General features: G+C 38.1%; 1 protein-coding gene across 8 annotated transcripts in view; it reads right to left on the bottom strand.

Moving 5' to 3' along the window:
• The window catches only part of LOC126188132 (la-related protein Larp4B), a 382619-nt gene that overhangs the window by 19803 nt on the left and 341470 nt on the right, over positions 1-21346 (bottom strand). For all 8 annotated transcript variants that reach the window (XM_049929613.1, XM_049929620.1, XM_049929614.1 and 5 more), the window contains one exon: positions 20668-21042. In XM_049929613.1, coding sequence (XP_049785570.1) covers positions 20668-21042 — 375 coding nt within the window. The remainder of the gene's footprint in view (positions 1-20667; positions 21043-21346) is intronic.

Genomic DNA, 21346 nt, shown 5'->3' with positions numbered 1-21346 from the left:
CATAACTGCTAGGTCATTGCAAGTAGTGGGTCACAAAACATCACAGTTACAAAGCCTCCTGGGGCAACACAGAATGTTGATTGGCATTTTTTTCCCTCTTACTTTTGTCTAACAGTGAAGGAACTAACTTTGTTCATTTGCACACACTTCAAATTTTGTGGTTAATTTTCTGATGTTTAATGTCATCATTATGAATACCTACTATTTCCCTTATTATACAGGAACTATATTTGTTTCAGGCTACCGTATTTACTCGAATCTAAGCCGCACTTTTTTTCCGGTTTTCGTAATCCAAAAAACCGCCTGCGGCTTAGAATCGAGTGCAAAGCAAGCAGAAGTTATGAAAAATGTCGGTACATGCCGCCACAACTAACTTCTGCCGCCGAATATATGTAGCGCTACGCAGGCATGTTTTGTAGGCACAAGGATAAATACTGGCGCCAAAATCTCAGCGTCAGTAAATAAATTTAAAAAAAAAAAAAGTGGAAGACGAGCTTTTTTTTCTCCGCCGCGAGTTTCGACCACTGCATTTTCATACATTATCCAACGAAGTAAATACAAATTCCGATTTGTTCATCTTCGAATGTAGCACAATTTCAGTGTACTACGAAAATCTGACTGGCAAGACTGTTTGGGGTGTTTGTCAATATGGCCAACTCTACGTTCTGAACTTTTTCCTATCTGTGATAAGAGATGGTTGCTAATAGGAACCTGATGAAATTTGAACCATATACAGTATTCTCTTCACCATAAGAATTATACGAATATAAACATTTTGCCATGTATTCTTTCGTGTTTGCTGCTATCTCATTTAAATCCTGTCTGCCTAATAAACTACGAAACTGGAGTGAGACAACAGCAAACGCGGAAGAATATACGTATCGTGTCATGTTTATATTCGTATTATTCTTATGCCTAATAGTGATACAGTCAGAAATGAAGCACGGCAAGTGACTTGATTTTTAAATCTAAAATGACTAATTTCTGTGCAGAATTTGATGTAATAAAGAAGCGACCGCAAAGATTTTCAAACGGAGAAAAATTAACTTTTGTTCAGAACATGTTCTATCATACGCAGTCTATTATTTGATTCTTGTTTATCATTATCAAAGAAAGCAGCAGTGTAAGTAACAACAAATTGCAGTCTCTTGCCATTATTTCACTAATGAGACGATTACTCTCTCTTTTTTTTAATTGTACGCGGCGGTAGCGCACACAAAAGCAAGCCGAGCCGCGACAGGCCGTAAACACGCACTATCAGAATGCGACAAACAATGCATGACACAGTGCAGTAATGCATTTTCAGCTTAAGAGTGACGCAAACACCTATAACAAAGAAAACGGCAATTATCAGATCAAAGCAAAATAAGCAATCGATTCAAACTAGACGAAGCACGTGAAAAAGGAAGGGCACCCGTATAAATACGGACGGAGCGCCTGACGCATAGCAATGGCTACGTGGTAAAGCTTAACTGCTAAGCTTAGACTCGAACCAAACTACTGTAGCTGTATCGTCATTCATTCGACCTAAATTGTGTCTTATATTACAATGGACCAACTTTGTTTCGATTTGGAGGTGCGGCCTAAAACTTTTCTCTCCCCTTGAATTTCGAGCCTCAAATTTCAGGTGCGGCTTAGATTCGGGAAATTTTTTTTTCCTTTATTTCGAGTCTCATTTTTCAGGTGCGGCTTAGATTCGAGTGCGGCTTAGATTCGAGTAAATACGGTATGCCTGAAAGGAGAACACTAATGGGCCTGACAAAGACAAAAAGCTGAGGTGGGGAAGGGGAAAACTTGTTATTTTATAAACCCAGTTGGTCGTATTTTGACCACAGGTGATAGTGGTAATTTTAAGACCCTATCTTGCTACATGCACACCACTTCTCATTAAATCCAGAGGTAACTGTCGGCTTACCATCAGCATGTGATAACAACTGTAATCCTTGAAAATCAAATTAATCTCCAATGCTGCAAATTTTCTTGAACCTGAAGTTATTAGATTTAAAGAATCATGTAAGAAAATTTGCCATAAAATGCAACACCTAGTCTAATATTGAAAAATCATGTACTCATCAGAGAGAGAGAGAGAGAGAGAGAGAGAGAGAGAGAGAGAGAGAGAGAGAGAGAGAGCAGGAAACCATGTTGGCAGAAACCAAGCAGATACTGCACACACAGTTCTTTCCTGTGGAGTCAGCAACACAACCAGTTCAGTTCTGTTAAAGGAAGCACTGCAACTAGGTATGTTATCTGTGACAATCATCCACACTGACAATTTACATGTAGTCGTGGCACTGTAGCCTAGTGTGGCAGGGGCAAAGAGTCCAGTGAAATTTTTTTAAGTGCTTTATCTGAAAACTACCTTGAGCAGTTAAACAGAGAACTGACTCGTGGCAATAACATATTAGACCTTCTGGTGACAAACAGACCCGAACTATTTGAAACGCAGAACAGGGAATCAGCGATCATAAAGCTGTTACGGCATCAATGATTTCAGCCGTAAATAGAAATATTAAATAAGGTAGGAAGATTTTTCTGTTTAGCAAAAGTGACAAAAAGCAGATTACAGAGTACCTGACGGCTCAACACAAAAGTTTTGTCTCAAGTACTGATAGTGTTGAGGATCAGTGGACAAAGTTCAAAACCATCGTACAATATGCGTTAGATGAGTATGTGCCAAGCAAGATCGTAAGAGATGGAAAAGAGCCACCGTGGTTCAACAACCGAGTTAGAAAACTGCTGTGGAAGCAAAGGGAACTTCACAGCAAACATAAACATAGCCAAAGCCTTGCAGACAAACAAAAATTACGCGAAGCGAAATGTAGTGTGAGGAGGGCTATGCGAGAGGCGTTCAATGAATTCGAAAGTAAAGTTCTATGTACTGACTTGGCAGAAAATCCTAAGAAATTTTGGTCTTATGTCAAAGCGGTAGGTGGATCAAAACAAAATGTCCAGACACACTGTGACAAAAATGGTACTGAAACAGAGGATAACAGACTAAAGGCCGAAATACTAAATGTCTTTTTCCAAAGCTGTTTCACAGAGGAAGACTGCACTGTAGTTCCTTCTCTAGATTTTCCTACAGATGACAAAATGGTAGATATCAAAATACACGACAGAGGGATAGAGAAACAAAATTGCTCAAAAGAGGAAAGGCCGCTGGACCTGATGGGATACCAGTTCGATTTTACACAGAGTACGCGAAGGAACTTGGCCCCCCCTTCTTGCAGCGGTGTACAGTAGGTCTCTAAAAGAGCGTAGCGTTCGAAAGGATTGGATAAGGACACAGGTCATCCCCGTTTTCAAGAAGGGACGTCGAACAGATGTGCAGAACTATAGACCTACATCTCTAACGTCGATCAGTTGTAGAATTTTGGAACATGTATTATGTTAGAGTATAATGACTTTTCTGGACACTAGAAATCTACTCTGTAGAAATCAGCACGGGTTTCGAAAAAGACGGTCGTATGAAACCCAGCTCACGCTATTTGTCCACGAGACTCACAGGGCCATAGACACGGGTTCACAGGTAGATGCCGTGTTTCTTGACTTCCGCAAGGCGTTCGATACAGTTCCCCACAGTCGTTTAATGAACAAAGTAAGAGCATATGGACTATCAGACCAATTGTGTGATTGGATTGAAGAGTTCCTAGATAACAGAACGCAGCATGTTATTCTCAATGGAGAGAAGTCTTCCTAAGTAAGAGTGATTTCAGGTGTGCCGCAGGGGAGTGTCATAGGACCGTTGCTATTCACAATAAACATAAATGACCTTGTGGATGACATCGGAAGTTAACTGAGGCTCTTTGCAGATGATGCTGTGGTGTATCGAGGGGTTGTAACAATGGAAAATTGTACTGAAATGCAGGAGGATCTGCAGCAAATTGACGCATGGTGCAGGGAATGGCAATTGAATCTCAATGTAGACAAGTGTAAAATGCTGCAAATACACAGAAAGAAAGATCCCTTTTCATTTAGCTACAAAATAGCAGGTCAGCAACTGGAAGCAGTTAATACCATAAGTTATCTGGGAGTACGCATTAGGAGTGATTTAAAATTGAATGATCATATAATATTGATCGTCGGTGAAGCAGATGCCAGACAGATTCATTGGAAGACTCCTAAGGAAATGCAATCCGAAAACAAGGGAAGTAGGTTACAGTACGCTTGTTCGCCCACTGCTTGAATACTGCTCAGCAGTGTGGGATCCGTACCAGATAGGGTTGATAGAAGAGGTAGAGAAGATCCAACGGAGAGCAGCGCGCTTCGTTTCAGGATCATTTAGTAATCGCGAAAGCGTTACGGAGATGATAGATAAACTCCAGTGGAAGACTCTGCAGGAGAGACGCTCAGTAGCTCGGCACGGGCTTTTGTCAAAGTTGTGAGAACATACCTTCACCAAAGAGTCAAGCAGTATATTGCTCCCTCCTACGTATATCTCGCGAAGAGACCATGAGGATAATATCAGAGAGATTAGAGCCCACACAGAGTTCTCAGGGTACCCTCTGCCACACACCGTCAGGTGGCTTGGGGAGTATGGATGTTTATGTGGATGTAGTGTGGTTTACTTTAGCCTAGTATGGTTTACTTGTCAGCCAGTATGTGAGATGCACTCTGTAACTGCTCTGACAAATTTGGTATTAATAACGATTAGATTATTAGAGTTACAAATGGAAGAATACAGTGATCAGTCATGAATAATTTGAATTTATTGCAGATCTATTTTGACCATATATTAGCAATGATTAGTGCTAGAGGTGGAAGAAACAAATATGATACACGCATATACAAGACAGTGGAATGCAGTAAAAAATACAAAGAGAAGAATATATACTATACATCACCCAATGTGGTCATTCCAAACGTGCTTAAAAACACATGGATATACAGTCACACCTATAAATATATTAAAAAAACCGTATATCAGACAACACAAAAATTAACTTAAGTTACTGTTTACAGAGCAGACCAGCACCGATGGTTTGGCCACCTTAACCAAGAGCACCTTTTATGTGGGCAAACAGTCAAGCTAAAGTTTATTTTTGTAAAAATAAATGGATAAGCACATATCAAACATGTTGCAGCCAAACTGAAAGGATGCGGCGGAGAACGTGTTGCAGCCAAACTGAAAGGATTGCGGCGGAGAACGTGTTGCAGCCAAACTGAAAGGATTGCGGCGGAGAACGTGTTGCAGCCAAACTGAAAGGATTGCGGCGGAGAACGTGTTGCAGCCAAACTGAAAGGATTGCGGCGGAGAACGTGTTGCAGCCAAACTGAAAGGATTGCGGCGGAGAACGTGTTGCAGCCAAAATGAAAGGATTGCGGCGGAGAACGTGTTGCAGCCAAACTGAAAGGATGCGGCGGAGAACGTGTTGCAGCCAAAATGAAAGGATGCGGCGGAGAACGTGTTGCAGCCAAAATGAAAGGATGCGGCGGAGAACGTGTTGCAGCCAAAATGAAAGGATGCGGCGGAGAACGTGTTGCAGCCAAACTGAAAGGATGCGGCGGAGAACATGCAACTGTACCCTCTCAGCATTCGTAGATGATACTTCCTACACTTTTTAACTGATTATTAGGTGTACTGACTTTTTATAAATTATTTGGCAACTTCTAACATTAACAGTTTATGTTTCATCTATTCGTACGAATTTCAATGTAATAACACGCACCTATCTTGATATTTTTACAAAAATAAACTTTAGCTTAGCTATTTGTCCACACAGAGGGTGCTCTTGATGAAGTGGCCAAACTGTTTGTGCTGCTGGAGTCTTTGGTTCATGTTCTCACTTTGAGAGTGAAATGGCATGACTGTTCCAGTAGGATGGATGTAGAGGAATTGTGGGCAAAGCCTACGCAGATTTTGAATCGTCTTCTGGATTACTGTGCACCTAGTAAATGGATTAATAACAAGATTCAGAAAATGTTGAGGATCCTAAGGCACTGATGATTCAAAAGAGAATGAGTAACTGACGAAAAGCAAATGTTAGTAGACACTACTGCCATCATACCTTAACAGAAGATCTGACAGAACCCCAGAAAATTCTGGACTTACATAAAATTGGTTAGTGGGTTTAGGGCTTCCACCAAGTCACTTTATGGCCAGTGTAGCATGGCAGCTGACAACAAAAAACAAAAGTTGGAGTTTTAAATTTTGCATTTAAGAAATTGTTCACACAAGAGTCTCAGTAGAGTAATTTGACTATTGAACAGACTCCCATACGGATGACATAATAGTAAGCACCCTTGGCATAGAGAAACTAAAAGAGTTGAAAGAAGTAAGGCAAATAAGTCATCAGGTCTGGATGATATCCCAATTTGGTTTTTGGAAGATCACTCTGCAGCACTGACCCCTTACATATCTCCTGTTTATTATGAATCTCTCACTCAAAGCAGAGTCCCAAGCGATTGGAAAAAACCACAGGTGACTCTTATGTCTAAAAAGCAAAGAAGAACAGACCTGCAAAATTACAGACCAATATCCCTAAAATCGGTTTGCTGCAGAATCCTTTAACACATTCTCAGTTCGAATAAAATAAATTTTCTTGAGACCGAGAATCTTATGTCCACAAATGAGGAACACTTTCTAAAGCATCAGTCATGAGAAACTCAGCTTGCCCTTTACTCACCTGATATACTGCAAACTACAGATGAGGGGTAACAGACAGATTCTGTATTTTAGATTTCTGGAAGGACCTGACACAGTGCCCCACTGCAAGCTGTTGAAGAAAATATGAGCATATGGAATAGGTTTCATAGACATGCAAGTGGCTTTAAGACTTCTTAACTAATAGGACTCTGTACGCTGTCCTCAACGGCGAGTATTCGGAGATGGGTATCGTCACAAGTGCCAGAGTGAAATGCGACAGGACCTGTATTATTCTCTATATGCATTAATTATTTTGTGGATGGGAGAGGGGGGGGGGGGGCAGCAATATGCAGTTGTTTGCTGACTATGCCACGATGTATGATAAGGTGTGGAAGTTGAGTGACTGTAGGATGATACAAAATGACGGGCCACATTTCTAGTTCATGTGATGAATGGGAGGAAACTTTAGTTAATGCGGATGAGTAGGAAAAACAAACCGGTTATGTTCTGATACAGTATTAGTAGTGTCCTGCTCGATACAGTCACACTACTTAAATGTCTGGGTGTGATATTACAAAGTTATATGAAATGGAACGAGCATCTGAGGATTGTCGTAGAGAAAGCGCATGGTCAACTTCTGTTTATTGTGAGAATTCTAGGAAAGTGTGGTTCATCTATAAAGGACACCACATACAGAACACTAGTGTGACTATTCTTGAGTACTTCTGAAGTGAGAGAGATCCCCACCAGGTCGGATGAAAGGAAAACTTCTAAGCAATTCGAAGGCAGGCTGCTACATTTGTTACTGTTAGGTTCGAACAGCAAGCAAGTGCTACAGACTTAATTCAGGAGCTCTAACAGGAATCCATGCAAGGAAACTGACATTCCTTTTTAGGAACACTAGCGAGAATATTGAGAAAACTGAGAAGGCAAACATTTAAAGCTGACTGCACAATAATTCTACTGCCTCCATCATACCTGCATATAAAGACCACGAAGATAAGACATGAGAAAATAGGACTCTTACAGAGAGACGCATAGAGACAGTTGTTTTTTCTTCTGTGTATTTAGGAGTGAATGATTAGTAGTGGTAAGGAGTACCCTCCGCCACAAGCTGTATGGTGGATTGCAGAGAAACCACATAGATGTACATGTGTTGTGTATGACGCTGCTTCTTTTTCTCAGTTTTTAATGCGTGACTATGCATTCAAATTTGAAATAAGTGTTTGTAAATACAAATTTGAATTGATCACTTTATTTTCTCATTTGGATTTTTACTGCTTTACGTTGTCCTGCATAGCTTGAATCTTATTTGTTTCTGTTACCTCTAGCACTGATGATGGCTATTCTATGTTGAAATTGATCTGCTGTAAATTCAAATTATTCACAACTTATCACTGCATTCTTCCCTTTGGATGTGCGACAGTTTATGCATACGCAAGTCATTTGGATTCCAACACAGAAACAACTCCTCTTCTAGGTGACTTGAGGAAAGTGGAAAATATGGAACTTCTTTCAGGACATTAAGAGCAGTACACAACTCTGAACTAAAATTTTCTGGAATACAGTCTTTAAATGAGACCTGCATTACCAAACTTTTCCTCCATACTACCATCACAGACTTAACTAATTGTGCCCTTGCGTGCAGATTTCTATGCTGCATGAATCATATGGTTTTAAGAAATACCAGAAACACTTTAAATGTACACCTTACCACACTATTAAGTGGAACTCGTTGGGGAGAGGGAGAGCAGTCGGAAAGCCATGTAAGAGAAACTGCCACACTAGCCGACACAGGCTTTTGTCAACATTCTACGAGGGTAAGTCAATTATTATCAGCAATTTAGTTATATTTTTGTTTATTTTGGTAGTACTGTCATTTTATGTTGATGACCGATGCTTTGTTTATTTGTTGTTATATCTTTGCAATCTTCAAGCTGCTAGGTTAGTTTTGTTATTGCTGCCATGCTGATAATCATGGCTGCTCTGCTGTCTATTTGCACCAATGGAGAGCAACAGTCAGTGATCTGTTTTTTGTGGTTGGAAGGTGTATCAGGGGGCCAAAATTCATGGAAGACTTTCGGTACAGAACAGAAACAGTGTTTTGCCACAACGGAGTGTCTACAAATGGATTGGAAAATTCTGAAATGGCTGCATAAGTGTTACACACGATGAAGGAGCTGGATGACCATTTACCGCCACAAATGAAGAAACCATTGCGCGTTCACTTGAAATGATTCTCTTAGACAGATGATTAACTATTGACAAAGTGGCACATCGTCTGCAAATTAGTCGTGGTTCTGCCTACGAAATTATCCACAACGGACTTGGGTTTCATAAAGTTTGTGCAAGACGGGTCCCAAAACAACTCACACAGTTGCATAAACAAATGCGCTTGGACATCTGCAAAAAACATTTTGGTAACTATGGTAACAAAGGGGATAACAACTTAGACAGGATCATTACTGTTGACGAAACGTGGATCTCTCATTACAAGCCAGAGAGTTAACGGCAGAATATGGAATGGAAACATCCAAATCCACCATGCATGGAAAAGTTGAAGACCTAGCTGTCTGCAGGAAAACAGATTCTTACAGTTTTTTTGTACTCACAAGGTCCAGTACTGGAACATTATGGGGAAAGGGGCACAACAACAAACAGTGAATGTTACAACGAGATGCTAAAGCCTGCAAACTGAAGGAAACTCCGAGGATTGCTGTCAAAAGGTGGTGTTTTGTTGCATGACAATGCCCGTCCACATACTTCTGGCCACACTGCTGAAACGCTCCAGAAACTCAAATTTTAAGTACTGGATCATCCTCCCTATAGTCCTGATCTTGCTACTTCTACCTATCACTTGTTTGGCCCACTCAAACAGGCACTAAGGGGCTGTAGATTCGCCTCGGACGAAGCAGTGAAAGAAGCAGTGCACTCTTGGCAGTGCACTCTTGGCTCGCAGCTCAACCGAGAATCACCTTTCTTGAGGGCATCAAGAAGCTTTTACAACAATGGACCAAGTGCGTTGACACGCAAGGAGACTGTCGAAAAACGATGTTCTTGTAAGTTTCCTATTTGATCACAATAAAATTTTGTAACTATTTTGCGGATAATAATTGACTTACCCTCGTTCAAAAGCATGGCACCCACTACATTGCCAGTGAAAATGAAAGTGAACACCAGATGATACCACAATACTTGTCACAAAATGTACAACACAGCCATGATTTTGCTGCCTACCCCATCGCACTTATCTCAATCTTTCCTTCCAGCATCAGTTGTTCAGAACATCACTGGCAAGAATTTAATAATCTGATAAGTTTATTTTCTCTAAGACCAAATTTCTATAAACTTGCTATTTCATGAAGGTTTGCTTTTGCCCCCTTAAACCTTTACTCTCCCTTCCCCCTTGAGTATATTTGCACTACCTGGCTGTTCTTTTCTTTTTCTGCTGTTCATTTTGTCTCCGTTTTAGTACAAATGTCTGCCTCAGACTCAACAGCCCTCCAATTTCTGGAAAGTTAGAATTTCATGCCATTCTAAGATTAAGGGATAAAATAATAGCATTCACCTTCTTAAAAGAGCGCATTGTAGATGGTGTGGAACTGGTGTCAGTTGTGCTATCCTCTACGTGTAATTTAAGCAATGGCAATGAAGTGTCATGTGTTTTAGTCAGTAGTATGGAATGAGCCCAGTAAGATGGGTTTATGTGGAGGCTTGACAGTGCTGGGATGGGCTCATGACACGACACCACGAAGAAGTGGTCTGATTTGGTAATATATCAACTCGGGTTGTCATCTTATCTTAAGAGACAAGTCTACCATTTGCTGCCACGTAACAGCTTAAGAAGAATGCCCCTAATAAATCCTAATCGATATGGGCCAAGGATGAGTAATGTCTTGTCAATGATAATTTCATCTCTATAGGAACTGCAGCTGGCAGTTATTTCAGTCACCTGAAATTTCCAGGCAAACATTGTGAATGGAACTATGCACAAATGGTGATTACAGTAAAAAATAAAACAGCCCATCTTCAATGGGTCATATAACACAAACTGGGCAGTAGCTGGCAGATGTTTTGTGTGATGTGACGAAACATGACAATGCTGATGCACTGAAGTGCCAATGAGGAGTTTTAACTTGCTAAGTGTGAAGGGTGTAGTTAAGGGAAGAGGTGGTTCTGTAATATTTTCGCCTTGGCTTACTTTGTTTTCACAAGCTTGCCTGAGAAAACTGCCCAAGTGGAATCAGTGTGTTGAAATAATGATCCCTTTCAAAGGGATTGTCTTTTGTCAATATATACAAAACAAGCCAATAAGATGGCGATTCAAAATGTGGGCTAGAGCTGGTTCCTCAGAATATTTGTACGATTTTGACCTTTACCAAGGTTCAGCTTCTAAGGCAACAAAGCATGTACCTGGAAAAGGTCTTTGTTACAGTGTTGTGATGAAGCTAACAGCAGCCTTGGAAGACAATCACTTTTTTAGGCTTTATGCAGACAATTTCTTCACAACGGATGTTGCTGAGAGCCTACTGATGAGGGGTATATATTATACAGGCACAATAAGAGCTGAAAGATTCAAGCACTCCTGATGAAACGCAGATGAAAGCACAAGGACGCAGTACTATAGCTTCACAAGTTGACAACGGGCAAATTCATCATTGTGAAGAGGTATAACGAGTTACATCGTTATCTTCACTAACTGGTGTAGAGCCAAAGGACATGGCAAAAAGATGGGATAGGAGTAAGAAAGAACATATTCTTGTTCCAAGACCATCCATTGTTCAAATGTACAATTTGAATAGGGGAGGAGTAGATATTCATGATATGATGACATCGCTATACAAATATCCCATAAAATCCGGAAGATGGTATTTGTATAACTTCTGGCACAAAACAATAGATGCTGTCAATAGCTGGCTGAAATACAGAGAAGACTGCAAGGCCCTGTCTGAAAAACATGTTTCTCTCAGACAGTTCCAAGCTAATCTCTCAAGTGCATAGATATCTGCTGGACAAGGAAAATTCAAGAGGGGACGTCCAAGTATTGAAGACATGCCCAAAAATTTCAAGAAAAGTGCTGCTCAGTAACTCCAGTGCTAGAATGCCAAAAGGACAAAATTGACCACTAACTCAGTGGAATACCACAACAGGAAAGAGCAAAATTTACAAGAAACAATACTTTTGTTCAGTGCCAAAAACTGAAAGTTCTTCTGTGCTTCAACAAAGACAGAAACTGCTTCAGAAGATTCCACTACTAAAAGAAATATGTAAATATGTTCATCGTTACATTATTGTCCTCCAACGTATTGGTAACTGTAAACAATACTCTGCTGAGAACAATGTACAATTAAATTAATTGTTGTGGATCCTAGAGGGTTAACTTTTTTATATTTGATTCCACAGCTGCTATGGATGTAATGGGTATACGTTCAACATCTTACCCATTATACACACGAATTTGAATTCCTGAGAACAACTTACAGCCCCATCAAAACTTAGGCTTTATATTTTAAGAAAATTACAGTTTTAAAACATGGATTCTGCATTACTATTTTAGTAATAAATTTACTGTTCCATTCACTAGGAAATTATTTGTGTATTAATTGTAAAAAGCTTCTGAACAATATGGACACCCAGTAACTTGCAGACTGGTCAGCTTTACTTCATAATCATTTTTATCATATCCTCATCAGCTAATGATATCTGCTTTGAATTACCTCCACTTTCTACCTCAATTTCATTCGTAAAGCTCAAACTGCTTATTGAAAACAAGTAACAGTAGCTAATCAGCAAGTTTTTCGACATCTTAACATTTACTTTTCCAACAACACTTTTCCTATTCCTCCAACTAAAATTATGCCCTGTGTATTCCCAAAATGTTCTTTTAAGTTGGCTACCATGCAAGGTAGAAAAAAGGGAAATAATACCAGTTACAAGATGAATACCCAATACAGTTGGCGATTTTTCAAATTACAAAAAACGCGCAAAATTTGAAAATTATGACATTTTGATGAATACTTAATAAAAAAATAAGACATTCAAAATGTTTGAGTGGAAGACTGGAACAAAGCCCAAAAGAAGAAATATCGAACATGAGAGCAATATTTGAAGAAACTCAACTATTAAGGGCACGATTTGCTGGAGATTTGAGTACAATTACCACAAGCATGTGAGAAACAAGAAAAATAAGTTACATAGTTTTAGAATGACTAGGCTTAGAATAAATCTAAATGCAGAGCAATAAGAAAGCCCATTTAATAATAGCAAGGAATAGTACAGTGGCATCAATTGAAGGAAGGAGACAGCTATAGAATACCAGAGGAAAGTATAAGAAGAGAAACAAAAGCTGGAGGCCATTACTTGTATCAATATCACAACTAGAAACTAGGATGTTTAATTATAACAACCTTAACTAACATTCATTAGTGAATGTAAGACTATATTAGTTTCATCATCAATTCCAAGCAGCCAATCTGGCAAATATAAGCAACACACTTCATTTGTTTCCGAACTAATGAACTTCAGATTGTGAAAGGAACAGAACCATTTTGTCAGTACCATTCATGCTACATTTGACCCCATTCTAATAGGTCCAGTAAAACCCCCAAGTAACCAGTCCAAGAGGGAACATAGGTCAAACAGATCACAGAAAATCTGTATCATCCAGAAATAAACAAGGATGACAATAGTATCACAACCATATGTTACACTTAATTTCATGTGAACACAAACGTTTTACATTTTGTCATGTATTGTCACTGGGATTGAGAACAATGAGTTCCACACATCAAAATAATAAGCTGGCTTATTTTGAGCCAGATTCTTATTTCATTTATGTGCGCCATGAACATGCAGGCATTATTTTGCCGATGTAGTTTCTGCACAGCATTGTAACTGGACTCTCATTTTGTTGCCTCTACATGTTAATCTGAAGTCAACTTAGTCACTCCCATTACTGGCTGCAGACAACCCGTGATAATTTCATCAAGAATCAAACTGTCGAAGTCATTAACATTTATGTCTGAACATCCTGGAATATTTGGAAATTCTTGAAACAACTTAAACAGGTCGGTATTGTCAATAGTTCGTTTATTCAGTGAGCAAACTACTTCAGTGGACGTTTAGTAGGGTCAGTGACAGTTGCTTGACCATTTTTAAATATTTTAATTTTTTTGTATGAGATGGCCCTATATTTGAGAAGTCCAAAACAGTTTTTTTTAAATAATTTATCTTGCACCGTTACTGGATGGCGGCCATTTTATTTGTAGGCGTGCGACGATTTTTAAGTCTGGAGACATTAGCGAAAATTTGAATATCTCTGCACTGGGTTAAGTTACAACATTGCAATTGACATGATTGTCTATTACACAAAATACCATAAATTCAAAAATAATCAGTCAAAATTACCTCCAAAGTTTGGCACCCAAAATTTCAAAAATCCATTTTTTAGGCCCAAAAATAACAAGGTGTGATTTATAAGAATCTATTTTCCTATAGTTAGATATCATACACCCTTAGCCCCATGTAGAGCAAGAACACTAACAAATGTTTCCTTAACTTTTTATGAATTTTTGAAATGTGAAAATTTTCATTTTTTGTAAAGTTTGGGGTTAGTTATCTCAGGTGGGGCTGAATATAAAAGTATGATTTTTTCACAGTTTGCACACCTACATGATAGCAACGTACTGTAAAAATTTCAACATTGATATCTGACTGAACAAAGATTGAATTTTTGAAAATGAGGAAATAATTCACATTACTCTACAACTGATCGTATGGCTGTTGCCTATTTAAATGGTTTATTGTTTCACTGCAGTAAAGTTTAATTGTGAAATATATTTAGTTAACACTATCACCCATAATCATTTAGTTTATTTATTTGTAATAATGCAATATTAAACAATATGAGCTTTTGCTTTTGTTCTATGGTAATAAAAATGCCCATTTACATTTAGGTTTATTGTCAAAGAAGTACACGACTGCTGGGTGTGGCACTGTTGTTGTGCACGACTGCTGGGTGTGGCACTGTTGTTGTGCACGACTGCTGGGTGTGGCACTGTTGTTGTGCACGACTGCTGGGTGTGGCACTGTTGTTGTGCACGACTGCTGGGTGTGGCACTGTTGTTGTGCACGACTGCTGGGTGTGGCACTGTTGTTGTCAGTCTGTTCTAAACCTGTGTTAAGAGTGGATGTACATACTTCACCGAGAGGGTAGAATGTGTTATGTGCTTTGTTCTGTGTGTAATTTGTAACTAATTTTGAGAGATTAACTGGAATGCAATAACATGGATGAACAGTGGTCTGTTGGAACATATAGCAAGTGAAGTGTGTCACAAAACAGTTTATGGTTCAGTTTCAAAAAACTTGAAAAATGTCAATGACTTTGATGTAGTTAGACAAACTTTGTTTTAATTTCGAGTAAGTTCTTCTGTAACATCAGTGTGTGAGTGTCATGAGAAGAGATCCATTCTGAAATACAACCACATTTTTGGAACATGCTGTGATCCACTTAAAGTTCATAAAGAGCCTATTACTAAAGATTTGAGGGAAATAAAAACTTGAACATTTGTCCTTGTTATGTGAAACAGTTTCCCCAAGTGAAACGTAATGTGATTCCTAGAAATTCCCTGAGCCCAAATTGTTGCTCAGAAATATTTGTTGTGAATCCAGAACCAGAATCATGTAACCTTATTAATGACATTTATATTCCTAATGACAAAGCTGTTAGCATATTGGATTTTGCTTGATCCAAGTTAGTGGTGTCACGAACATAGTATCGCACAGTGGCCGGTGACAGCACTTTAGTGACTTTCATTCTGTTGGTGTTTTGTTTAGGTAACACTAAGTTACACACGTCAACCTTTTTTTTTTTAAGAATGTACTTGTGCACTTTCATCATGGCAGACTAAAGAGATGACAATTATTTACTATGAATGCACAGACTTCTTGTCTGATCTTCCAAACGACTTGGCCAATTGGAAAGAAGACACTGCATATAAAAAAAAATGAAAGTGAAGCAGAATAGTCAGAAGATAGAAATACACCCAAGAAGAATTCGGCGAGCACTACGTTGCCAACTGATTTGAATGAATCAGGCAGACTATGATTTACTAAGGACCAAAAATAAATTTGAATGATCTCCGGGTCCACACACATTTCCCAAAGATACACAGAGCGTTGTGGATATCTTAGAATTATATATTGGGAATGATCTATTTGAATATTAGCAGCAAATCTACCAAGTATTACAGTCAAAATTGGAATACAAGAACTGAATTCAAAAAATGCCAAATTTGTCGACGTTACGGGACCCGAAATTAGAAAATGGTTTTGGTTTGCTATCCTTATGGGAATTTTAAAAAAGCAAGGATTGATGATTACTGGTCAACTAATCCGTTGATAGACATCGATATTTCACAAAACAATGACCCGCAACCGATTCAGACAAATATTATTATTTCTATATTTTTCCAACAGCAACAATAAACTGGATAATGCTGACCGACTTTTCAAAGTGCAATTCGTAATTTATTATTTTTCCAAAAAGTTTAAAGAAACATTTAATCAAAGTCAAAACTTCTCAATTGATGAAGGAATGATACCGTGGTATGGACAGTTAAATTTTAAAGTTTACAATCCATAGAAAATTACGAAATATGGCATACTCACTCGGATGCTGTGTGATTCGATTACGGGATACATTTCCTTATTCATGATATAATCTGGTGTTGGACAACCTTCAGCAAAAAAACAGTGATGGAACTACTGACACCTTCTCATGGAAAGTGGCATCACATCTACATGGATGATTATTGTAACAGTGTAGAACTTGCAGAGAAGTTACTTTAAAAGAAAATTAGAGTTTGTGGAACAATATGGCAAAATAGAGGATTTCCAGAAAAATTAAATCGCGCAACAGTCTGTGTTTGAAGCTTGTCACCAACAGAAAAGTGGCAAGCAGCCAGCGACAAACCAAGCAATCCGAATTAGTGGTGCCGGCGCCAAGCGAATAAATTTGTACAAGACGTGCGGACAGCAAAGTGTTAAGTAGCAGAAAAAGGAAAGTACAGATACCAACATTATTTCTAAAGTAGTAGAAAACCTACCACCAGCATCATCATCTGAAACTTAATTATTTGAGCTTTATAGATCAATTAAAAATTAAATGTTCAGCGACATCTAAAGAAGAAAAAAAAAGAAAAAACATTTTGAGTTTGCTCCCAGACTCATGGTCAAGAGAAAAAATAGTTCATGAATTCAATGTTTCTCATTGTTTGGTTAAACTAACCTGAAAATTAGTGAAAGAGCAAGGTATTCTTCCAGTTTTAGGAAAGACAAAAGGAGTAGGTATAAGTGAAGAAACAATTAAAAAGATCCAGCAGGTTTTTGAAGATGATGAGAACAGTGTGTGCCCAGGTTGCAAAGATAGCAGAAAGAGTTCTTATAAATGGAGTTAAAGTAACAAAGCAGAAACGACTAGTGCTGTCAGATTTAAATGAACTTTATGTAGCTTTCAACACTTCTCATCCTGAATGCAAAATTGGAAGGTCAAACTTTTGTGACCTCCGCCCTCAGTGGTGTGTTTTGGCTGGATCCTCAGGGGGACACTTCGTGTGTGTTTGCTTATTTCATCAAAATGTCAAATCGATGATTGCGGGTGCAGAACTCTGTGATCTCAACTATAAAGAGTACCTAGATTTAATTGTCTGTGACACTAAAAGTTATGACTGCACGATGAGTTTGTATAATAAATGCCCTGGTAAGGAAACCATTATTGAATTGATGAGGAAATGCCAGGCAGTATTACCTTCAAAAAGTGTGTCACACCTGACAGGGCAGAAATGATAACTTACAAAAACTCAAGTCACCATTATGTTTATAAAATCCAAAGTAAGTTTTTGAAGGCCACAGAACCACAACTTCATGAAACTGAATGCATACTGCTAGCTGATTTTGCAGAAAATTTTAAATATGTGATTCAGGATGCAATACAGGGGTACCAGTAGGTCAATGACCACGGAACAGTGCAGTCATTTATTCTCTACTTTAAAAATGAGAAAAATGAAGTTTGCAGTTCTTCAATTTGCACTGAAAGAAACTACTTGGAGCACAACACTTTCGCTGTACATGTGATTCAAAAGTATGTAGGCTAATGAATTACATAAAAGTAAAGTTTCCCAAGGTTGAGAAGCTGATATACTTTTTCAGATGGAAGTGGTAGTCAGTATAAGAACAAAAATAATTTTTCAAATCTGTGCAACCACGAAGCAGACTTTGGGTTGCAGGCTGAATGGCACTTTTTTGCATCTTGCCATGGTAAAAATGCATGTGATGGTGTAGGAGGTACAACAAAACGTTAAGTAAGACTAACCATAGACCAAATTCTCACAGTACAGGACATTTATGTCTTTTGTAAGGATAATATTAAAGGCATTACTATTTTCTGATCAAGAAAGAAGAAGTGGTTTTGCATATGAAAGCATCACTTCAAATCCAATGTGAAAACTGTGTAGCAATAAGAGGAACAAGGCATTTCCACAAATTCCTTGGCATTGCAGGAAACTTAATTCGATTCCATGTAACGTCAGAAACCGAAATTTATGAGAATCGTTGTGTCAATAAAATTACATCTCTGTAACATTTAATGACATAGTGGCATGTGTATATAATGGAAAGTGATGGCTTGCACAGGTTAAAAGAATAAGTCTGTGAAACTATGTTTTTGTGTATTTTTACAACCCTGCTGGCCCAAGAACATCAGTCAAGAAATCTACTGATGACAAAGTTTGAATACCAATGAAGAATGTTTTAAGGAAACTTCCAGTGCTTGAACTTACCACAGCAACTGGGAGGTCTTATTCCATATCACAGAAGCTCTTTGAAGAAATTAGTGTTCTTAACATTCACCGCCAAATTTAGGAACAGTCGCATCTCTAAAGATGTTAATTGAAAATATTTATTTAAAATATGTCAAAATGTTAATTTCAGTGATGCTTCCACTTTTTGTATATAATTCAGAACCTTACTTCAACAATAATTGATTATATCCCACTAATATCACACTAATTGCCACAGCCAAAATATCAGTTGCAATGTGAATTACCTCCTCTGAAACTTTTCAAAAATTCATAAAAAAATAAGTTAACATTTTTAAGTGTTCTTACTCTGTATGAGGCTATTAGTGTATGATACCTAACTATAGGAAAAACAGACTCATAAATCGCTCATTATTTTTGGGCCTAAGAAGTGGATTTCTGAAAATTTAGATACCAAACTTTGGAGGTCATTTTGAATTTTGGGTGTTTTGTGTAATAGACAATGTAGTAGAGGACACTTTTCTAAATACAATCATGTCAATAGCAACGTTGTAGTTTAACGCAGTGCAGAGATATTCATATTTTTGCTAATGTCTCTAAACTGAAACATCGTTACGGGCTTACAAAGAAAAATTGCTGCCATTCAGCAAAAGAGAAAGGTAATTAAAAAAAATTGTTTTGAACTTCTCACTATGGGGTAATCACATACAAAAAAATTAAAATATTTAAAAATGATCAAGCAACCAACTTAATTTTTATAGGAACACTTCATTTGGATTGACTCAGTAGTGAATTTAACTTACTTTCTCTTAGATGTTATTTTACACCAACAACCAATGGGAACAATATAGTAATATTAGCCGACATTAAGCCAGTCAGTGTATCAAGGTTGGCTGAATTAAGTCTTTGTTTATTGTTGCCTTTATTGTTTCCACAACATCAGATCTTGCATACAGTTATTGCAGGAAAAAAAAAAATTATGATACTGATTAATGAGGACCAGCTAAACCAGGCTCCATTGTATTTGCATTTTTCCAGGTGTACTTTTAAGTTGTTTGTGCACTTATCCCCCTGAACAAAGCATTATAGTATTGGAATAATTCTCCCATCTATTGCTTTCTGTTTTTATTACGAAGTTAACTTATCTCCATTCACAGCATTACCTAGCTACAGGAACTAGTTTTATGAGAGTTATTTGATTTTTACTTACTGTGAATGTATATATGAAGGTTACATTGAAAGAACAAATATTTTCTGTTGCATGTAAGAACAACGAATTCAAGACACTATATAGAGAACAGAATCCTGGAGGTGAAGTGTTGAGTACTGGTAAATAGACACAAAAATAGAAAGAGAGAGAGAGAGAGAGAGAGAGAGAGAGAGAGAGAGTACTATGCTTTCAGAACTATTAATTTTGATAGCTAGGTAGTGTGTGTGTGTGTGTGTGTGTGTGTGTGTGTGTGTGTGTGTGTGTGTGTGTTATTTTCACAAGTCTATCAGCAGGCTCTGCATTTGCCCCTCTTTAACATTAAGCACGGTCATAATTCACAATTTTATTTCATGTAACAAATACAAACAACCCTGTTGAGAAAAATATTGCAGTGATAAATTGCTCAAAAATGGCATCCGAGATTTCAATTGGGGTAAACAGATGAGCTACACAATATGAGCGAACATTTTTATATGATAAACTTAGTATACAAAAGGAGAACTCCCTTGAGAAAAAAGTAAAACTATAAGGAGAAAATAGCTGGCCAGAACTTGAGTATGCAATATTCCAGTCCTGCTAAAAAACAAACTCTAAAGAAAAGGAACTACTACTCACTTTCAGAACATCTTAGTTTTTTTAAGTGTGTACCAGCAGCACCTCCATTTGCTCTCCTAAATTTAAGCAATATCCAGCTATTCTCTCTCTTTGTGAACTGAGCATACAGCAGTTCAATGCCAGTGTGTTATCCAACCAGTCTCTTAGGCATGCTTTCTTACCCTTACCACCACCACCACCACCACCACCACCACCACCACCACTTTAAATACACTTACAAACATTAAACGAATGAATTCATAAGTTTTTGATATATTTCATCTGCTTAATAAGATTTAACTGTAATGAATGTAACAACTGTTTTAATTTGTATTATCTCACGTAATACGGTATCTTCAACAATCGACACTAAAGCTTACATTTAGACACACAAGCAATAGAAAAGAAACTGTTACTACAGTGTAATGAGAAGGAAAATATCTAAGATACATTTCTCCAGCTACCTGGGAGGCATTGGCTCCTTTCCCGTCAAAACATCCCTCTGCTTGAACGAGTCTTCTGTTTCCGTGCGTAGTTGGGCACCCTGGTTAGGTCCATTAATATCACCATTATCTTGCTGTAATGGTTGACTTTTGGAATGGCTGTCGACGACTGTTGCAGTCACCACTGTCGTAGCTGCAACTGATGTCACTGTGGGCTGCACTTTCCCCACAGACGCAACACTGCTGCTTGTAGTCTTAGGTACTGTCACACTTACGGTCGTCACGCTGCCAGTTCCGAAAGGGTGGTACTGATGTGAGTTTACCGACTGTCTCGTAACATTCACAACACTATCAGACAAGCTTCCTCGCTCAGGAATAGGCTGACTCCTCTTGCTCCTAAATACATAAATTGAAGTAAGCATTTAAAAAACTGTAAGGAAAAAAATTGTTAAAATGAAGGTAAACTGTCACAATATTTCAAAATGCACTTAGGGAAGTGGAATGGTGTGATCCTTTTATACTGCACAAGCTAGTGAGTTAGGTATTACTTAACAATTCGAAGAATAATTACTCTTACTGAAATGAAAGTCTACTATGATACTGCTCCAATATTTTAATTCTTTACAAATGTACGTAGTCCACAACAAACAATTCATGACAACCAGTGAGGTTTTTAAACTTACAAGATTTCAACAACTAT

Source organism: Schistocerca cancellata, chromosome 5, assembly GCF_023864275.1.
Source record: "Schistocerca cancellata isolate TAMUIC-IGC-003103 chromosome 5, iqSchCanc2.1, whole genome shotgun sequence".
Taxonomy (NCBI): Eukaryota; Metazoa; Arthropoda; class Insecta; order Orthoptera; family Acrididae; genus Schistocerca; species Schistocerca cancellata.
The sequence above is the reverse complement of the archived record's forward strand: the minus strand, read 5'-3'. Positions and strand labels throughout refer to the sequence as shown.